General features: G+C 39.1%; 1 protein-coding gene across 2 annotated transcripts in view; it reads right to left on the bottom strand.

Moving 5' to 3' along the window:
• LOC127427194 (probable E3 ubiquitin-protein ligase HECTD2) overlaps positions 1-21253 on the bottom strand; it is a 33242-nt gene extending 11989 nt beyond the window's left edge. Inside the window, exons 1-14 of one of the 2 annotated variants that reach the window (XR_007894914.1) lie at positions 20548-21253; positions 18841-18964; positions 15158-15296; positions 14965-15067; positions 14248-14337; positions 14052-14116; positions 13918-13963; positions 12362-12471; positions 10666-10814; positions 10425-10548; positions 9644-9740; positions 9053-9160; positions 8637-8769; positions 7933-8021 (exon numbers count right to left, since the gene is read on the bottom strand). Coding sequence is in view for 1 of the 2 variants with exons in the window: in XM_051674656.1 (XP_051530616.1) it covers positions 7933-8021; positions 8637-8769; positions 9053-9160; positions 9644-9740; positions 10425-10548; positions 10666-10814; positions 12362-12471; positions 13918-13963; positions 14052-14116; positions 14248-14337; positions 14965-15067; positions 15158-15296; positions 18841-18964; positions 20548-20625 (1455 nt within the window). In the remaining variant the exon portion in view is untranslated. The remainder of the gene's footprint in view (positions 1-7932; positions 8022-8636; positions 8770-9052; positions 9161-9643; positions 9741-10424; positions 10549-10665; positions 10815-12361; positions 12472-13917; positions 13964-14051; positions 14117-14247; positions 14338-14964; positions 15068-15157; positions 15297-18840; positions 18965-20547) is intronic. The other variant, XM_051674656.1, reaches the window with a different exon arrangement.
• Positions 21254-21564: the final 311 nt, after the last annotated feature.

Below are 21564 nucleotides of genomic sequence, written 5' to 3'. Positions count from 1 at the left end.
CACATCTATTGATAAAAAATATTAAATGTTAATTTAAAGTTCACTTATTTCAACTTCCATTCCTTGCCATTTTAATTCTTTCAAACATTTACCAATTAGGAACGTGGGATATCATAGGCAGCATCTACAGTATGCTGCCTTCAGAAATCTACCAGTAGACAGTATGCTATGCAAACACAGGAATTAAACATGCTGTGATGCCTTCCTATCTCTGTATACTTCCTGCAAAGGCAGCATTTTTTCACGTTTTAGAGAGACAAGTATAACTGAGAACATAAAACTCTCATGTTCATCTGCTTCTATATTCTAATTTTTCAAATAAATGGTCTCTGGAATTCTATACATCCTCTCACCCTAAAACCATATATTTCTGGCTAGCAAGAGTACCACAGGTTCCTGAAGTAAAAATTCCATTCATTTTCTCTATTGGGAAATTTTTAATGATAACTTATAAACCTTTACAGACAGACCTACCAAGAGCTCCAGGGTTATTAATCAACGTTATATTCTTCTGTTGAAGACACAAGTCTGTGTTTCCATTTTCATTTTTTTTTTTTTTTTTTTTTTATATTGTTCAATAGAAGAATTTCTGGTGAAGAACATCGGTTACACATGTAACCTCGGTTCCCTGAGATGAAGGGAACGAGACATTGCTGTAAGCACTATGGGGAGTCCTTCTTAGATGACCTTGTTGAAACTCTTATTCAATCACGGCAATCCTGTGATTGGCAATGGTGTCAGAGCACTGCCCCGCCCCTTCGGGCGCACAGTTGGCCTATATGCGGGTGCTCATTCACCATTTCTTCAGAATTTTCTGACTGAGGGACAAGAGTGAGTCACTCGTATTATGAAACTCTGAAGTAGTAGCACGGCCAGCTTTCGCAATGTCTCGTAACCTCGGTTCCCTGAGATGAAGGGAACATGTGTAAACGGAGACGTTCCCTTTCGATTCAGTTCACTCAACATTGCTGTAAGCACTATGGGGAACGATATCCCATCACACCACACTACCTGACATTACACTCCCAGAGTTATAACACTAAATACTGTAGATACATTCATAAGGAGTCACAGGCCACAGGCCAAGGACTTATAAGTCATATTAAAATGTATATGAATAGTCCCACATGGCAGACACCAGATGGAAACTAATGTAGTCTGGGATCTATATGAACCATATAGATATACACAGTATGGATTATTAACCCTCTCACAACAAGGTTGGAAAAGTAGGTTTTATTTCTTATGGAAGTGCTTATGACTTAAAAAGAAGCAGTTCAACAGCATATAATTAGATGGCTGTGCTGATTATAGTTGGTAGCCCACCCGTAATAAGGGCTTGGGCTCACCTGCTTGAAAGAAGAAGTGCTCTATACAGAGAAGACTTGTGAGGAGATGGTGCCACGCCCAGGTTATAAAACCTTGCGAACGTGTTTTGTGAGGACCATCCTGCTGCCAAACATATGTCCTGTAAGGACACACCATTTGTCCATGCCCATGAAGAGGCCATGCCTCTGGTTGAATGCGCTTTGACACCAATAGGGCAATTCTTGCCATGTGATTCATAAGCAAGGGCGATCGCATCAACGATCCAGTGAGAGGGCCTTTGTTTGGAGATGGACATTCCTTTTGTGCATCCTCCATAACAAATAAAGAGCTATTCCGACAGCCTAAAATGACGGGTGTGCTCAACATATGTATGCAATGCCCTCACCGGGCATAACATATGCATAGATTGCTCTTCATCTGAATTAAATGGTGGCAGAAAGAAGGCTTGCTAATGAACCATCTGAGCCCTGAAGGGCATTGATAAAACCTTAGGCACATAGCCTTTTCTAGATTTAATGGTGTCTTTTGACAGATCTGGACCAAACTCCAGGCATGAGCTGTCAGTCGACAGCGCCTGCATATCACCCACCCGTTTAAATGAGGCCAAAGCCAATAGGAGTGCGGTCTTTAAGAAAAGCACTCGCAGCTCAACACATTCCAGTGGCCTAATGGGGAGTTTGTGAGTGCCTTCAGCACCAGATTCAAGTTCCAAGTCTGCACCATAGCAGGGCGAGGGGGGTTCAAACACCTTGCTCCCCTAAGGAACTTTATGACAAGATTATGTTTGCCTATCGAAGAGCCAGCATCCAGGAAGTGGTATGTTGAGATAGTCGCTACATAAACCTTGAGCATTGATGGGGTAAAACCAGCATCCAACTGCTCTTGAAGGAATATAAAATTCACCGGGTCTTTACCTCGTAAAGAGCACAAATTTGCAAACACGTGCCATTTAAGTGCAAAGAGGCATATCGTGGATGGTGCTTTAGCCAGTAAAATGGTATTCATCACCGACTGAGCCAATTCTGGCTCATCCGATGTGCTCCGTTCAGGGGCCACACATGTAGGTTCCACAGCTCTGGCTGGGGATGCCAAATCATGCCTTGTGCTTGAGAGAGAAGGTCTCTCCTCAGCGGTATTTCCCATGGAGGGCCGTCTATTTCTATCATCTCCGGAAACCAGGACTGATTGGGATATTTTGGCGCAATTAACAGAACTGATTCCATGTCCTCTCAGACTTTGCTGATGACAGAATGAAGGAGGCGCACCAGAGGAAACACATATTTGCATTTTGCCGGCCATTTGTGAAACAGCACCTCCCCGCCCAGCAGGGCCTGGGACATGGAGTACCAGAGGGGATAGTGGGCATTCTCCGTGGTGGTGAATAGGTTGAATTCCGCTCTGCCAAATATTTCCCAAATCCTCATCATTGTCTGAGGATGAAGTCTCCATTCCCCTGGTAATACTCCCTGGTGTGACTATGGATCCACTCCAAAATTCAGACGGTCCGGGACATGTGTCGCAAGCAATGAGAGGAGATGACACCTGTTCCATTGGAGGAGGAGTTGTGTCATGCTCCTTAATTGTGGCAATCAGACTCTGCCCTGGCGATTTATGTATGCCACTACTGTTGTGTTGTCCAAATGAATCAGAATGGGGAGATTCATAATGTCTAAATGAAAAGCTCTCAAAGCTAGAAAGACAGCCAGAAGTTCTACGCGGTTGATGTGCCACACCCGTTTCGCACCTGTTCAGGTGCTAAAAGTCGGGCATCCATCACACACACCACCCCAACCTGTGTTGGATGCCTCTGTGGTCACCACTTTTCTTCTGAAAATTTGACCCAGAATAACACCATGTTGGTAGAAGGCCGGCACTGTCGATGATGCTAGAGCAGCCAGACAGCGGCGAGTCACTGCGATGCACATGCACCCGAGGCTCCAGGCACGATGTGGAATGTGTCACTTGAGCCAGTACTGGAGAGGTCTCATGTCTAACAGACCTAACGGTATGACGGCGGATGCTGCCGCAATAAAACCCAGTATTCTCTGAAATGACTTCAGTGGCAATGTTTTCCCCAGTTTGAACTGAGACAGACACCGAAGAATGGTCTGTACGCACTCGTTCGTGAGGTGTGCACTCATGCTCAGGGAGTCGAGATGAACCCCTTAAGGAGATTTGCTGGCTAGGGAAAAGTGTGTTTTTCGCCCAGTTGACATTAAGACCCAGATTTTTCAGATGGCAAAGCAGTAAGTCTCTGTGTTCGCTTAGTAGTGCCTCTGATTGGACTAGTAATAACCAATCGTCAAGGTAATTCAAAACATGCAGAATGAGGCGAGCACCGCATCGATACATTTCATGAATATGCGGGGAGCCAGAGACAGAGCGAAAGAAAGGACTTTGAATTGATACGCAGTTCCCTCGAACGGGAATCTCAAAAACCGCCTGTGGCACGGTGCAGTTGGTACATGAAAGTACGCATCCTTCAGATCTACTGAAGCAAACCAGTCCTGAGGATGGATGTTCGATAAGATCTGTTTTTGAGTTAACATTTTGAATGGGCACTTCGCAATTACGTAAATCATTTTGTGAGAACGATCTTTGTTTGTGTAATACACACAGAAGCAACATTTTGTCAACAATGTCCTGTTCCCAATGAACAGTATTGGGAGGAGGTGAGAAACACTGTGTGCCTCGAATCGAGCCTTCTTCGGCTCTAGGCCATGAATAATGGCAAGCTCTGGGCTCCTCTTCACTGGGCTGGGCATGTCGGGAACGTTTCTGCTGCCCGGCCATGGTTTTTCCATCCGGCGTGTTTTTCACGCTGAGACGGCGGATACTTACGCTTGGGCCACGGTTTGCGTGGCTTCACTGACAGCTCAATTGTATCTTTTGGCTGCGCTGGGGTAGCGAGGGATGGATTCTTTCGCTGACCAGAATTAGATCGGGAGTGTGCCGGGAAAGGGGAAGTGCTACTTCTCTTTGGCAGAAAGTGTTTCATTGCTTGAGACTGCTTTTGCGCCGCAATGAAGCACTCTGAAAAGCCTTCCATGGCACTGCCAAAGAGACCGTCAAGCTTTCTCTGCGTCACGCGTCTCCGTGAGAGTTAGCCAAATATGCCGATCCAGAACCAAAAGGTTTCTCATCACTTTGCTGATGGCCTGAGTGGTAGCTTTCGTGGCTTGCAGCGTAAATCTGTAGAGGTGCGGAGCACTTTGAACAGCTCTGAATTGGAGCCTTGCTCATTCATTTGTTTAAGGAGCTTAGCTTGAAAAACCTGGAGCACTGACATGCTGTGGAGTGCTGAACCAGCTTGGCCCACTGCTGTATAGGCTCTTCCAGCCAGTGCAGACATCAGTTGACATGGCTTGGAGGGGTGGGCAGGTGGGATTTCAATCCCATGGCAGTATTATGGCAGAGGTGAGCTGTGACTGCCTGTTCCATAGGAGGAAGCTTTAAGTAGCCTTTTTCATCAGCGTGGTCCACTTTAGTGAGGACGGCAGCACCTCTGACCTGAATGCGCGAAGAGTAAGGTGCATACCAAGTCTTTGTGAGCTCCACATGGCCCTCAGGGAAGACTGGTGCGCTCATCCGGACCGCGGTCTGTTGACGACGGCCGGTTTAAAAAAACATTCATGCAGGCGAGACTTTTCTGGCTCTTCTGGAGGGGACCACTGAAGACCGAGCTCTTCAACCGCTCTCATGAGAATGCAAAGAAGCTCCTTGTCCATGGCATGTGCACGTTCTTCACCCTCGCTGGGGGTAGAGGCGGCAACATCATCTGTGAACCACTCGCCTGAAGCTGTGAGTGACACAGCATCATCCCCATCATCAGAGCCACCAAACGTAACGAGGCAGTGCGCTCAGATACAGGGCAGGAGCTCATCACGTGCATATTGCACAGGTGAGGACGTTAGATCAGAAGTTTGAGGGGCTTGCAGGGCTTGCGCTGGCACGAGATCCTTCTCTAATTCTTCGACAGCGATGTGGAGAACTCTTCACTGGAACACACAGGGGAGCGAAAAGCCTCTTGGTGCAGGCACTGAGTACAGGCGACAAGTCATCCTGTTCGCGTCTTGCTGAAAAGTTCCGTCCGCTTTAAGTGTATATTGACGGCAAAGCAGAAGGGGTTCCAAGACGAAGACGAAGTTCGTAGTCTTGAAAGAAGAAAATTCTGAAGAAATGGTGACTGAGCGCCCGTTTATATAGGCCAACTGCGCACCCGAAGGGGCAGGGCTCAGACACCATTGCCAATCACAGGATTGGCGTGACTGAATAAGGGTTTCAACAAGTTTCTAAGAAGGACTCCCCATAGTGCTTACAGCATTGTCGAGTGAACTGAATCGAAAGGGAACTACACTACATGATCGTGAAGGGAAACGATCCACCAATCAGATATTTGCGGTTAACAAAGCGCGCCAAACAAGTTCTTCAGCGATTTCCCATGCACTTCCAAGACCCACTGTGAATGATGCAATCAAGTCGGTCTTCCTACACTCTCAAACTACTTTTATATTTGCATATATCTGAATATTTCACACTAAAATTAAAATGTATTGTTTATACACTTATAGTCAACAATTTCAATCAATAGTTTTTTATTAAAATTTAATTACATCATTCGCAAAGCACAATGGAATTGTAGTTCATGCCCTCATCTTTTTGTCTAATTGTCAAATACTTTTTTGCTTCAAATCAAAGTATGTAATGTTTAAATTCACCTCGGAGATGATTAGTTTGGTTCATGGCTTAAAACTCTTTTATGAAGGATTTTATTAAATCTAAATGGTAAAAAATTGATGGGAAAAATATTCTGGAACCAACATGGCTGAAAAAGGGCACTGTTGAACTCTATAATAAGTAGCAAATGATCATTCTGTGACAAACTTAAATTTATTGGCTATTTATAAAAGGGTGCCCTTTGATATGCCCCGCACCAACTTTCTATTTTAATAGGAAATACAACAACACAGGAAGGAAAACTGTGCTTATCAAGCCAACCCACTTCATGGGGTCTTTAATGTTCTTCCAATTTGATATGCCCTTCAATATTTGCTAGTATCTTGACAATATTGCTACAGTATCCCCTATTAAGCTTATTACGCAACCTGTAGCCTACAGTAGCACTCTAAAATGCATGGAAGAACACCCAACAGGTGTACAATTCATTTAGAGGAAAATGTGAAGAGCCCTGCTCTTAAGTGCTTTCAGTTGAAGCCAACAACTCAGCTCCATGTGCTCTCCATATGTGTATTGAGGGCGATGGAAAAAGTCCTCTGAACAGGGGGGAGAGAGAGAGAGAGAGAGAGAGAGAGAGAGAGAGAGAGAGAGAGAGAGAGAGGAGACAGAGCAGACAGTTTCCATGAGGACTGCAGCAGTGAAACAACACAAACCGGGCCCAGGCTGTTTCTAACTAGACAAAATAAAAGAATCTTTATTTCATAATTTTTTGCTGATGTGACACAGCACTTCTGTGCTGCAGAGCTGGAAAGAAGGGAAGAGCAGAGTGCTCAGGCAAAGGGCTCTCAGTGTTTAAGGCAGAGGGCGTACACAGTGGCCAAGTGCTGGACTGGCACCCAAATGCGTTGAGAAGTCCGAGCCAGAGGGGACAATTAGAGGGGTAACGGCAGGACATGGCAGGTTTTGGCTGCCACTGTGTCTCTCCCCACACATCCCCAAGAGCACCAAATGGAGCAGTTTACGGCTGACATGGAGCGGTTTTACTGTTAACGAAGAATACGTTTTTGTTAACTGAAATAAAATAACAAATAAAATCATTGGAAAAAATGAAACAAAACCAAAATAAAAATTACCAAAAATGTGTTTTCGTTTTTAATCCACAATATATAAAGCCTTTGCAAAACCATCTTTATAGAGCGCAACAATGCTCGCCCACTTTTTCAGCAATGTGGGCATGAACTACAATTCCATTGTGCTTTGCGAATGATGTAATTAAATTTTATTAAATATATATATATATATATATATATATAGTGACACTAGACAGCCCAGGAACATTTCATACAGTTAAGCGTATTTAAATTATATCAGTTAACACATTAACTTTGGCAGCCCTAAAATACAAAAACTAAAATAAAAACTTAATGTACTAAATAAATAAAAACTAAACTAAAACTAGAAAACACTGATAAAAACTGAATTTTAAACTAAACTGAAAAGACAAATTAAAAATAAGACAGAAATAAAAGACATATTAAAAAGTAAAACCTATAATAACCCTGCTGACACATGCCCACTCACAACGCCAAGTCTTGCACACTAATCACCAAGTGACACTGAAAACCACATAGAAGCAAGAACTATATCTTTGCATCTTTCATTAGTGTCATATTGCATTATAAGCCTGCGTACTTGACATTTGCAAATGACATAGCATGAAAAATAGCCCATGCTCCATTTCGGATCATCAGTGATACAAATAGCACAGATTGGTAGCAGAAAATCCATTTCTCACCACTGTTTAGAAACGGGAGGACGAGAATGAACCAAATGGGAGCTGGCTATATATTTATAAGTTATTTTAAGTTTGTCACACCCACACGTGACCACCTATACTGTAAAACATGCAGGCAAATTAAAGGATACAGCTCCAACCAATCGGAACTCAGAGTAGTTGTCACATTTCCAGCTGCTGAACCAATGACACTGGGACTCTTTCACATATGTGAACATGCCTGCAAATGAAACATAGACACATACAGACAGTTAAATCAGTGCAAGATCAATGGTTGAATCTAAATAAATAACCTGTATACTGTACATCAGGGGCATAACCACAGGGAGGACAGGGTGGGCAGCCCGCCCTAGGGCCTGGGGTGAGAGGGGGCCCGCAACAGTCAACCAAAAGGAACCATAAAAAAGACTGCAGGCCTGACAGGCGATGAAAAATTATGAGGTCCCCCAAGGAAGAGGCCTGACAGGTTCTTTGCACTAGGGCCCGTAAGATCCAAGTTACGCCACTGCGGTACATACTGTATATAGGGTAACATATTTGTAATATCATGATGGAAGTACCAATAACTGTCTGTACCAATGAGTATATAAACTAAAGAACAGTATAGAAACAATAAAAAGAAACTTAAGTTACATTATTAGATTATAACATTATTAGAAGCAAATTCAATACCCAGCGTGACGCCTCAGAAATACAAACCAAGTGATCGACAAAATGTCCAAAAAATTTTGTAAGGCAACAGTAATCATGGCTTTGTTCTTACAGCAGCTATATATTGAGAAAGCCCTGGCACAAGACTGCAGAGACTTGCACTATTTGTCCTGTTGGTTCTTACCATAGTCAGTGTGAAAAATCTGTCGAATCAGGAGAAGAAACCACTCTTTTGTGAGTCCACCCATGTCCAATCCCGCTTCCCCAACAAACGTCACTTTCAGTTTTTTCTTCAGGTCTGCTCGCTTTCTCGAAAGCTATTACAAAAAAGGAACACATTTATGGTGGGGCCATTTTTCCAAATTATGCCTTAGCCAGACTTAGAACTTTCCAGAACAAATAGTACATGCTTTTTGGCTGAAAGCACTCTCAGCATAAGAAAACAAGAAGTAGATGGTACTACTTTGTTCAGAGCACTGTAGTGCCAAAAATCCCTACACATTCCATCCAAATAGATCTCCTATGTTTCCAAGGAGTGCTTGGTAACATCTCCAGGAACAGACAGTGTTCAACATACACAGATTTGGACTGCACTGTTACCTCATCCAGTGAGTCACTGACCAGCTGCAGACGCCTAACTTTAATGTTGAGAAACAGCAGACTCATATCAACCCTCTGCCTGCGAGAGACCTTGTCCACCAGGGTTTGCTGCATCAAAAATGGAGAGGAATGCGTTTGTCAATCAACATTCCCATGCTACAAATGCATTTATATAACACAGCCGTGTCTAAGTTTTAGTCTGTGCCTCTAGAGTTTTTAATTTTAAGTCACATTTCTTACTGTTTTAACATCTTAGATAGACCTAGATGTCCGTCTATTTGAGTATATGATGAAAACTCAGACAGCAAACTCTTTCCCAGTGCTTTCAGGACACTACATTTATTCACCAGCCACGTGTCTGTTCATTCTACAGTCTAGACACATATGTTTGGGAGAGAGCCATAGGAATGACCGATTAATGCTGCTCCACCCATCCAAGGATTGCTATCAGAACATACTCCCAGACGAGATGACATAATCTCGCACACAGAGACATTCTGATTAAACTTGATGAATCTGAAAGTGGGTTTAGTCTTTAGTAAGAGGCAAATAATGTGATTGTGTTTAATTTTGGGGCAGGTGAATTCTCACCCTTGCCATGCTAATCATCTGCTGCTCAGAGTCTCTCTGGATGATGGCCTTCTTCACCACCGTGGACAGGATGAAGGGGAACTGACAGAAGGTGAACCTGAGAAGATTAAAGTCAGAAATGCTTTGGACTTTGTTCAGAAAGGAAGCAAGAAACTATTTATTTAACATATCCAACTCAAACTGTTCATTGTCTGTAGTCCGAACAGCAAAATAAATTATAAATAAATAAGTAAATAAAACACGTTAAAATATTAATTTCCAAGATACAAGATACATCCATATGTGGTTTGATGTCCAATTAAAATCGTTTATTTTTTTTTTGGAATGGAATCTGAATGATCAAACTTTTGTTTGATTTAGGAGTTGTTGTTTTGTTTTTTTCATTTGGCACACCCCAAACGCATATGTAGCATCAGACAAAGTATAATATTGTTTCAGGCACAATAAAATGCCTCTGTTACTGCCTCATGAGTTCAGCAACCCAGTGAGATGTAATTTTTCCGTTATCTCTTTCCACATTAACAGCTAATCTCAGTTGTTGTATGAGGAAGTATCTTGGCATTAACCTGATGCTTACATCATTACTAAAGCAACCAGCATAGATATATCAGATTTTGATGAAACTGTCTGAAAACATCAGATCAGATTCCATTGCTTGCTAAGTGAGTGTGAACAGTCAGTCGATACAATTGGGTTTGTGTGCAGTGTGAACTAAGCCTAAGTATTTCTTTGAGTTGGTATCACAGCCAAAATGTTCAGAATCATATTTTGGCTGTCGTACCTGTTTGAATTTCCATGAGCTTGCCATGTATGGTAATCCTCCATAAAATCAATGTGGTCCAGCGTCAGGTTGTAGAAATCAGAGAAAGGAACGATAGGGGAAGAGGAAATGCTGTTTGCCGCATCTGTTAAAATTAAGGACACACCAAAATCTATGTAAGAATATTTTTTCAGAATCTGTTTGAAAGGACTACAGGAAAGTATTCTCTAGTGGTCTCACAGTCCAACACAGTTTTACTCACTGAGCAGGGAGAGGACTTTAGTGGCTGAGGGAATCCACCAGGAACATTTGGCCATGGGCGGCAACTCTTCTGGCTTGGAAGGAAATAGGCGGTTTGTGATGAAGAGCTGCAAGCGCTCCACCAACTGTTTGAAACGCTTCTGAGGCAGCCTGAAAGATTAAACATCTCATAAGCAAAAAAAATAAAAAATCATCTGTATTCACTTCTTATTGTGAGAAACCAGCACTTTCCTTTTACTCTTACTGTATTTTGTGTAAAGTCCCTTTCAATTATTGTTGTGTGTTGGTAACCAGTTAATAACCGGTTAATTTCATTCCGATTATTTTTTTATGAAACCAAAGTCTAAATGGTTTATCACAAGAAACTTTCATTATTACACCACTTCCTAAAAAAATTAGGCTTCTCTCTTCTTTCTTTTGATTTTGAAGGAAACTGCATATCTGCAAAACTGCATATAATCACATATTTCTTTGCCTTTTTGCATGTTGTGGATGTAGCCTTCTAACATGCTGAAGACCTTTTAGACCACTATATATAATGACTACATATACATGCATGGTTAATCCAGAAATAAGGAAAAATACTGAGGAAAAAGTACATTTAACAGTTGTTTCAGAGTCTCTGCTGAATTATTGTTAAATATGATGCATTAATACAGATATGATGCTGCCTGGTTTGGTTCTTACCGAGAAGTAGATCTGTAATTAAAACAAATAATTAAATAATTATTAAAAGTTTAAAATCAAATAATTCGGCCCGCATAAGATGACATTTAGTGCAAACACGCCCAAGCATTGTGTGCATGCATGCAGGAGATTTAGGTGGCCAGAAGTATTTTTTAAATATTTTAAATATTTTTGAGGGATATCCTTAATATTAACAATTCATTTATAAAAATATATTATTTTATATACTGTAGGCTATGATGTCTATGCTAAAAATTCCAGAGGAACCAGAACGAAAAAAATACAGTTTCTGCTCAGAACATTTCGTTCTTAGTCCCTGGTTTTAATACAGCGAATAAAAGAAATAAAAAGATCAACCTTAAAAATCTAACATTTAAAATTATTATTATTATTATTATTTATGAATGATATTTAATAAGCCAATAATTCAATGCACTAAACACATTGTGGTCGGTACAAACTATGTTGATCCTTGTTGCAAGTGAACCGGAATTTAATGTAGTCTGTGTAAGCTTCTTTTACCTTGCATAGTTTTCTTTATAGTTTTTGTTGCATGTTACGCACCTAGTCCATTCTGACATCAGTTTAATTTGGCTAGCTTCCACCAAGTGACAAATGAATATGTGCCAAAATACTGTAGCATTTCATTGGACACATAACATTTGATGTCAGCAACAAAAGATATGGGACACTTTTTATCCTCCCTCTAAACCCTAGTTATTTTGCTACCTTAACTACGCATGATTATATGGTTAACTGCATTTATTTATTTGCATTTAGCATTGTTTTCTTCCCTGATGTCTGACCTTTTTGGGAAAGATCTGAGAACCCCCAGTTAAGAGCTATTGTTTTAAAATACAAAAAGCCAAAAATCCAAATATAATAATAAATAAATAAATAAATAAATAATAAATGTATGACATCTTTCAAAAGAAATACAAAAAAAAAAAAGGCTAAATAAAGTTAACATTTTTCTTTTGTGAATTGCACTGCAATGCAGCCAGACTCACTTTTTAAACCAGTGCATCAGGAAATGGTGGTCCGCTTCAGCCAGGGCTGCTATTTGCCTCAGTAAGTGTGCATAGATAACATATGTGGCTGAGCTGGTGTACTGAGGGTTCTGCGACACAGAGAAACATTTCAGCATACTTCAAAAAGGAAATATAACTTTTTGCTTAGAAGCAGAGAAAGAAGTCTGGCTTTTAATAAAAAGTGGCATTGCAGCGGAAACCAGCTCTTTTCCTCTCCAGTATGACCTCATCCCTTCCTTTAGGCACAGCGAAGGCAAATAATCCAGAGGCTGCCTGACATTAGTGGCAGGCAGATCAACCCAAAAATTGCCTCAGCTTTTTAATTTCACCATATCCTCCAGAGAAATGCCTGAACATGAATAACATTAAATGCTAACCTTGGAGAAGAACGACCTCAGTACATGCTTCTGTTTATGAAAATGTCTGATCCCCACCGCCACAGAAAAAAAAAAATACATTTCTTAAAGCTGAAAACCATAAACGAGCCAGAATCCCACCACCCAACTCAGTTAAAAGAAGAGTTTACCCAAAAATGAAAATTCTGTCATCATTTACTCAACCATGTCATTCCAAACCCCTATGACTTTCTTTCTTCCATAAAACACAAAAGGAGGTTTTTTAAAGAATATTCTGGCCACTCTTTTCCATAAAGTGAATGAGGATTGGGGCTGTCAAGCTCCAAAATGACAACAAAAAGCACCTTAAAAGTATCATTAAAGTGGTCCATACAACTTGTGCGTTGTATACCAAGTCATCTAAGGCCATGCGATAGGAACTGTGTGAGTAAAAGACCGAAATAAAGTCAATTGGACTATTTTTATTATACTTTTATGGTGTTTTTGTTGTCATTTTGGAGTTTAATAATCCCAGCTCTCATTCACTTTCATTACATGAAAAAGAGTAGCAGGGATATTCTTAAAAAAGCCTTGTGTTCAACAGGTTAGAGTGACATAGGGTGAGTAAATAAGGACAGAATTTTCATTTTATACACCCCCTGCCCAAGGCTTCCCAGACTTAAATCCAGTGGCTGTGCCCCTATTTGGACAGTTCCGGGCCAGTCTGCACTGGTCATGAGAGAGGTAAACACTTAGCTCACAATCTGTCTGCAACAGAACAGAGCTACGGCTGGAGTCAATGGGCCATGTGGTGAGAGAGGAGATCTAGAGTTTCTTGTAACTCTGAATCGCCTCTTAATCAGCCTAGGGTGTTTAACATGACTGCCAACGCAAAGGGCAACTCGAAGACAGATTAGAGCAATTTTACTGTGTAACTGCACATCTATAGGCTCGCATGCAGATAACCGCCATGGTTTGAGAAGGGAAATTACAGGTATTACCGAAAAGTATCACATGAATTTGGGTTCCGTATAATGAAGGTAGTTTTGTATTAATGGCCTGGGTTTGGTCATTAGTAAGGGGAGTAGTAGTTAAGTTGTTTTAGTAAAAGAGAACTTTGGTTCCTTAGAGGATAAACAAAAGAATACAAATAATCATGCACTTCTTTAATAATAATTATAATAATAAAAATAACATTACCTGCACAAGAACAAAATACGCTCTAAGGTCATCCTTTGTGCGAGGTCTAAAAATACATAAACAAAGCTGACAATTTAAACACAGTTTCCTCCAAAGACTTAATGTTCACTGAGAGAATACAATACAGTACTCACCCTTTCCATTCTCTTAATAAGCTATTAATGATTCCCTTCAGGACTGATTTCTGTGTGTCCGCGGGCTGTAAATTAGCCAGATTAAACAGATTTTCTTAAAACCAAAATCCAAAACTACAGACAGTGCACAATGGCTTAATGTGTAATTTCATTGCAAGAGGACTTTGGTAGTTTCTTGCAGTGGGGTGTTACATACCGTGTGGAGTAAGGCATCATAAACAATGTTGACAAATTTGATGTTTATTCCTGAGTCTTCAATCGTATTGAAGGGAGCATTTGCTTCTTTCTGAGGAGAATATATTGACACAAAACCAATGATGCACGTACAGTATCAAGCACACTTTTTACCGCTCATTTTCAATGGTCTGTTTTATATGCACCTCCATATAAAATGGATGGTAAAACATTAACCTCATATAAGAGTAAAATTTTCTGATGAAACCATATGCAGATGTTGTTTTTAACAACTCCCTGAATGAGCTCATTGATTCATTAAGAGATTGAAATGTTCAGTTTTCCTCTTTTCCAGACGTTTATGGTTACTTTTTGCACAGTATTCAAAGAGTTCTCATTAAAAAACATTGGCTTCAATTGAAACAATTCTTCACTCATAAAATTAACATTATTAAACAACAAATAAAAAAAACCGTGTAGACAAGCATTATATGTGATTATCAATTGCGTAACTACTGAAATATTCAAAACACAATTACATTATAACTGATTGCTGTAAAATTTTACACACGCTAAATGAACTGATAATTTACAGAGGGTTGTGGTAAGGCAAAATAAGCTTTTGCTTATAACGGAGACTTCAAGCAATACGAAAGCAATCAACAGCTGTTTTAAATAAACAAACAATACACTGTATTGTTAGTAAGTAATTAAAACTGCATTAGGAGTGTCAACACACCTTAAAGGCAGCATTGACTTCCAAAAAGGAGTCAAATGTGGTCAAGTAGAATTCATGGACCAGCTTCCAATCCCCTGAGATAGTTGCCCTTTCAACATCGTCCCTATAGCCAGACAAAGATGCTGTTAAACATAATGTAATTGGCATGGAAAGACTATACTGCAGTGTAACTGAGTGAAACAGCAGTGCGTACTGAAACTCTTTGGCAGTTTTGGTCCGAATGGGAATAATGGGTTCTGAGACGAACCGAGCCTTTACTTCTGGAGGGAGAACATCAATAGAGATACGATGCTTCTGTCTCACATCTGGACATATTGGGGGAAGCTCTCTCACTGAAAACAGAGTCAAACACACATACAGAATGGGAGTGTTGGGTTGGAGTCCAAGTCAAGTCCGAGTCTTTAAACAACTGAGTCTGAGTTGAGTCCGAGTCCAAAAGTGGCCGAGTCGGACTCAAGACCGAGTCCATAACAGGCCGAGTCAGAGTCGAGTCAGAGTCTGAATGAATCTGTTAACCAATTTACGGTTACAATTAAAATTGTAACCGTAAATTCAACATCAATATTTTAAGCTTATTTTAAACTTCACAACTAAGAAAAACAGCTTGTCAATATAAATGTAACAAAACCACCTCTGTTGCATTTCATATATACATTTTATGATTTGTGTCCTGCTGAACAAACTTCAAAGTGGATTCAGAATGAAAGTATATGCTTTAGGTGTATGAAGACAAAACTGTCCTTCAGCACACTTCTTATTGAGTTCTGTTGACATTTCAATTATTTGTTGCTTTTTCCCCTCCACTCAAACATAGACTAAAGAAAGTAAAAGCTGTGTTAGTCATTACAACCAAGGTTATTACTGTTTCGAAAGTTAATTTCGAATTATTTCTACTTCATGTTCAATTTGTCAATTCAATGTAATTTAGTTTTATTTAAAATGATCCCTATCTAAAGAAATAATAGTTTATACAGAGATTTCTGTCTTAATCTTTTTTCTCTATCTGCCGTCTGATTTGGAAAAATACAGTACATACAAATGAGTCAACACAGTAGTAATTAGCAGTCGCTGAGAAGTTACATCTCACAACTGGACTGCAAATGCTACATCCAAAAACACTGGAAAAGCCCACTGATAATATTAGGGCCATGTCGTCACGGACACGATTTTCTAGTTAATTAACAGTGCAGGGCAGTTCTGCGTGCTGCTCGTGTACCTAAATCACTGATGCATCCATGTACATCTCGCAGCAGCTGCCGCAGAAGATAAAAACTAATAATAATAAATAATATTTGCTTGAGCGGCAGCTGCGTTGGTCTGCAATCAGTCTGAAATCTTTAAATACCAACCAAAGAAAATTTCATTGAGCACTTCTTTAACCGCAAAAACATGGAGAATAATAATTTTGAGTCATACATTTAACAGAATTGTCCTTCAAATGTGTCAGAGATAGGTTAAAAAGAGATGCGCATAAGTTACCCAGTGGTTTACAATAAAAATAAAATAAACATTTAAAATAAAAACGTCATAACCAACTAAATTCATCTCGTAACATGAAGTTTAGCTTCATACACAAACTCTGTCATCGAATAATACATTTATTTTATAGTCTATAATTAAATTATAAACAAAACATTCCACTGCCCAAAATATCCTAATATTTTATTTTATTGTGCATGGTTGAATGTCGTGAATGGTGGACAAATGCTGTAAAAGAATGTATTTTAAGCAGCTCGTCAGTGCTTTGAAAATAGTAAATCAATAATAAATAGGTGCTGTTTATCTGTTTAGAGTTGCTGTCTGCTTTAGCAATAACGCTTTTTCCCCCGACTATTTAACAAGTTACACAGTTAATTCATCAAGCTATTATGGACCAGTTCAAGCTGACAACACTGCGTATACCACAAGAGACTACAGAAGCCTACATGTGTAGATACATTAAGCCTAAAAATATTTAATATCCAATATTAATTCTATTTTTATAGAATTAATGAAAATGCGTGCACCGTCTTGGCTGCACCGCATGCAGTTTTACCAGTTGTCAGGTCCTGTGTTGTGTGAAACTGCCTTGTTTAGTTTCTATTACATTGGATACATACCCGTCTTTATGTTTTCTTCATGCCAGCCACCTCGGTAGTCGATGTTATACAGTAGTCTCTGTATTAACATTCAAGCGTATTGGTTGACTGATAAGTGTGCCTGCTGTGCACATGCGTATGTGTGTGTGCGTGTGTTTGCTTAAACACAGTGAAACCACTATGGCTACATCTATGACTTCAGGGGCTAATACAGCTGCATACAGACAGAGATGTGTTCATTAATTTCTTTTTTGTTATTTTTTTATTTATATTTTTTTTTTTTATTGCATCACAAATGTCATGGACTCGGCTGGACTCGGAAAAAAATCCAGAGTCCCAAAGGCTCGAGTCTGTGACAAGTCCAAGCCCATTACAATTGGACTCGTGACTCGGACTCTAGTCCGAGTCCAAACTCGAGTACCCCAACACTACAGAATGGATTAGATAGCAGCTACAATCATGGGCGTAGATTTGGGTATGGACGGTACATGTTCCCATCACCAAAGTTAAGAAACTACTGAATAATCCCAACCAAAATTTCTAGCGATCGCAGTTGTGACTGAATGTAAAATAAGTACTGATTGTAATATAAGTATTGTGTGTTTCTAATGTTTCCATTCATAAAAATTAAAGTCTTTTATTTCCCTTTATAAAATAAATAAACAAGTTACTATCTAGCATGCGACTAGACTACAGGAAACTCTTGCGCACAAGCTATGCCATGTTTATGCTTAATGCATTTGCTCACGCGCGAACCACCACAGATTGACTGAACTCCATATAATTTTTTTTTTTTAAATCTTCTTTGCATTGTTTGGACAATTTTATCCAGTGTTCAAAAGGAGCACACTAATAAAACACTTATATACATGAGCAACTGATCAGCTGTAAGAGGCACACATTTCACAGTGTAGATGAAAACATGGTGCATCCGAATAGTTTGATTGATTTTAAAACGTCCCCACCCTTAAAATGTCACTACCAAACGAAAGCTACACCCTTTACTGTAATATAAGATTTAGGGTGTGCCGTTCATCATGTTTTCCAGGGTGATTTTAGCAGTCACTCTACAGCTAACAATCACTTGCCATTATCTTATCAGAAACAACTCTCTAAAGATTGACTCTCATCATCCAAACAACTACTGGTAACAGGCAATCACCATCATCTTAAGATCCTGCCAAATACCACGGGCATATTTATTTTTAAAGATAGCACCGTTGTGCTCTAATTCTCAATACAATAAGTGATTAGGGCTGATTAGTTAAGCTTCACAGAGACTTGTGGCCTAGTGTAGGAACAACTAACATTTTCACTGTTAGACCTCTGAGTTTACAAGGAAAAGTGAGAACATTTAATGAGCTTTGAAGCAGCGTCAGGCCTCAGCCCATATAGTATCTTCATTACAAGTTCCCAACTCATCTCTGCTAAAGACATGCTGGGCGTAAACAATCCTCTGCCTTGTCTTTGTGAGTATTCATCTTCTGACAAAATCTTTGATCTCCACGACAAAGAAAGGAAAACACATCTGCTCGAAACAGTGAAGTGGTTATTAATTTAAAGCAGCCGGACGGACTGCTTTGAAATGCAATGAGTTTTTTGCCCTTAATTTAAAAGGAATTTACTTTCAAATCACCAACTAATATTATTTTAAGGCCATAGTAACCTTTTGGGGATTTGCTTGGGTTACCTGCTTGTAGACCTAAAGCACAGACTGCGGATGGATGTATCTCAATAAGCAAGTTATTCACATCTAACAAGAATTAGCCAAAAGTGGCAGCAGTGGAAGGGGCCTGACCTTTAACTGAAGGTAACAGGAGTGGAGAGGAGAAACTGTGGCTGCCAGATTCTCTCTTGTGATTCAGGGTGGAGATGAAGCTTCCATAAGAGGGAAAAGGGAGCTTCGGAACACGATCCAAGCCCTGTCAATGAAACAACCCATGTCACCATTCACAGAAACGCTTATTCCAACATTTCTATAAAAAATACACTATGTCTGAAGCAATATACCTGTGTGCAGCTGGAAAATTGTGTTCCAATTATACATTGGAGAAGAGATAATAAATTATAATATACTACAATAAACAAATAAACGATATTTACAAAACTAAACTGAAAACTTAAAATAAATTGCTTCATAGTAGATTAGCATCTAATGGAACAATAACAAAAAATAAAATCATATAAAAAAAAACAAAAAAAACAAACAATAGATGTAAAGCAGACTGAAATATGTTTAACAGATCATAAATAAATAAATTTAAAAAAAAAACATAAAAAAAAAAACATAAAATCTGTTTTGTCTTCAACAGAAGCAGATAATATGAGGTTAATTAAAGGGATAGTACACCCAAAACTGAAAATTCTCTCATCATTTACTCATGATACCATCTCATCTCAGATGTGTATGACTTTCTTTCTTCAGCAGAACACAAACAAAGATTTTTAGAAGAATATCTCTGCTCTGTAGGTCCATACAATGCAAGTGAATGGTGACCAGAACTTTGAAGCTCCAAAAAGCACATAAAGGAAGCATAAAAGTAATCCATACAACTCCAGTGGTTAAATCCATATATTTAGAATATCTACAAATTCTCCTCCCTGCCCAGTAGGTGACAATATGCACAAAGAATGTGAATCATAAACAAATAAAAGAAGAAGAATGTGAAAGTGAAAGTGTAGATTTATAGTAACAATTGACAAATACTGATTTGTTTCTCATCCACATCTATCATATCGTTTCTGAAGACATGGATTAAACCACTGGAGTCTTTTGAATTACTTTTATGCTGCCTTTATGTGCTTTTTCCAGCTTCAAAGTTCTGGCCACTATTCACTTTCATTGTATGGGCCTACAGAGCTGAGATATTCCTCTAGAAATCTTTGTATGTGTTCTGAAGAAGAAAAAAATACACATCTGGGATGGCATGAGGGTGAGTAAATGCTGAGAGAATTTTTGGGTGAACTATCCCGGTCGTCTCACTCATTGCGTAATCAGTAACATGTTTTGTTTTGAAGAAACAGCATCGATGGCTGATGTATGTTGTGTGCTTTACCTCAACACAAACAAATTAAAGGTCACCATAGAGCAAAATGTAGGCTTTGTGCAGTGATTTGAGCTAAATATTCCATGACTCACATATAGAGCTTGCACTGTGACTTAGACAGTTATTTTAAACACGAAAATGTGTGTTGTCTCAGCAGAGGGTTAATGCCATAACCACTCTGAATAATATCCATTAGATTAATCACACAGGTAGCCAAATGCAAAGCAAAAATTAATGAAAAAATAACCAAAAAAAGCAACCATCCAATAAACAATACATTATTTATATATATATATATATATATATATATATATATATATATATATATATATATATATATATATATATAATAAAAAAAAACGCAAATATCTATATCTATGCGTATATCCAACAATAACAACAATGTACATTCTTTTTTGCATAGTATATAAAACGTAGAAGGAGAACAAAATACGTACATGACTTATTATGGGAGGAAGTCTGTCTCTATCTCTTTCTTCCAGCGGACAGTTATTTTCACTCATGTTTAGAAGCATCTCCTCTGAAAAACAACTTTTGAGCAGTTACATGACTTATTTCTCTGGAAAAAGCACTTTCCCCGTCTGCGTAATCTCGGTTTTCACTTTCCTTTCGCTTTGAGAAATACAGCAACAGTGTCCAGTGAAGAACGGACTGTTCTTTCTGCAAGCAGGTGAGTTTGGTGACCAAAGATGACAAAAAACTGACGATTTCTGCATTCAAAGACAGAAAACTAACTAGGTAACATGAAGAGTAAAAAGAAAGACAAGAACAAATCTTCGCGATGCTGCGTTTAGTTAGTTTACTAACTTCGTGGAAAAAAACCCTGGCGTGTATGTGCGATCCAGCTGTACGCTGGCGCCATGTTGTTGAGGATGATGATGATGATGATGATGATGTTGATGAGATCTGTAGTTACGGACTTGGATACGGCCGCTGCCTCTACGTAAGAGAAGATCCGTGCTGTGCTGAGTCAGATTTTTTGCACACTCTAATTAAGATCTTTCCTGTAATTAAACATACACACAGAAAAACTCTGTTCGTATGTTGCATCACAAGCACATTTGTTTGTCGTAGCGCGTGCTAAGATGAGAAAGACGCATTTACTGTATGAGACTTTATTGTACTGTATGTTTTGTGTGTTATGCCCTAGTGTAGGACATTCTGAGCTATTTCTGTTATATTCTGTTATACCAAAACTGGGGGTGTGGCCAAAATGTAATATCTACAGTATAATAATACAACATGATGTCATGTAATATGAATATAAAATAGGCTATACTGTTACTTTTATATTTCAAATGAAATGAAAGTTATATTTAAATAAAATGTCGGCTATATAGTATAGAAATAAACAAATTATAACTTTACTTTGGCTTAGTGCAAATATGAAAATCAATAAAACCCCATCTACTATGAGATTTTTTTTTTAAGAAAACTGAATAAAATCATATATA

Source organism: Myxocyprinus asiaticus, chromosome 36, assembly GCF_019703515.2.
Source record: "Myxocyprinus asiaticus isolate MX2 ecotype Aquarium Trade chromosome 36, UBuf_Myxa_2, whole genome shotgun sequence".
Taxonomy (NCBI): Eukaryota; Metazoa; Chordata; class Actinopteri; order Cypriniformes; family Catostomidae; genus Myxocyprinus; species Myxocyprinus asiaticus.
This window is presented reverse-complemented; position numbering and strand designations above follow the sequence as displayed.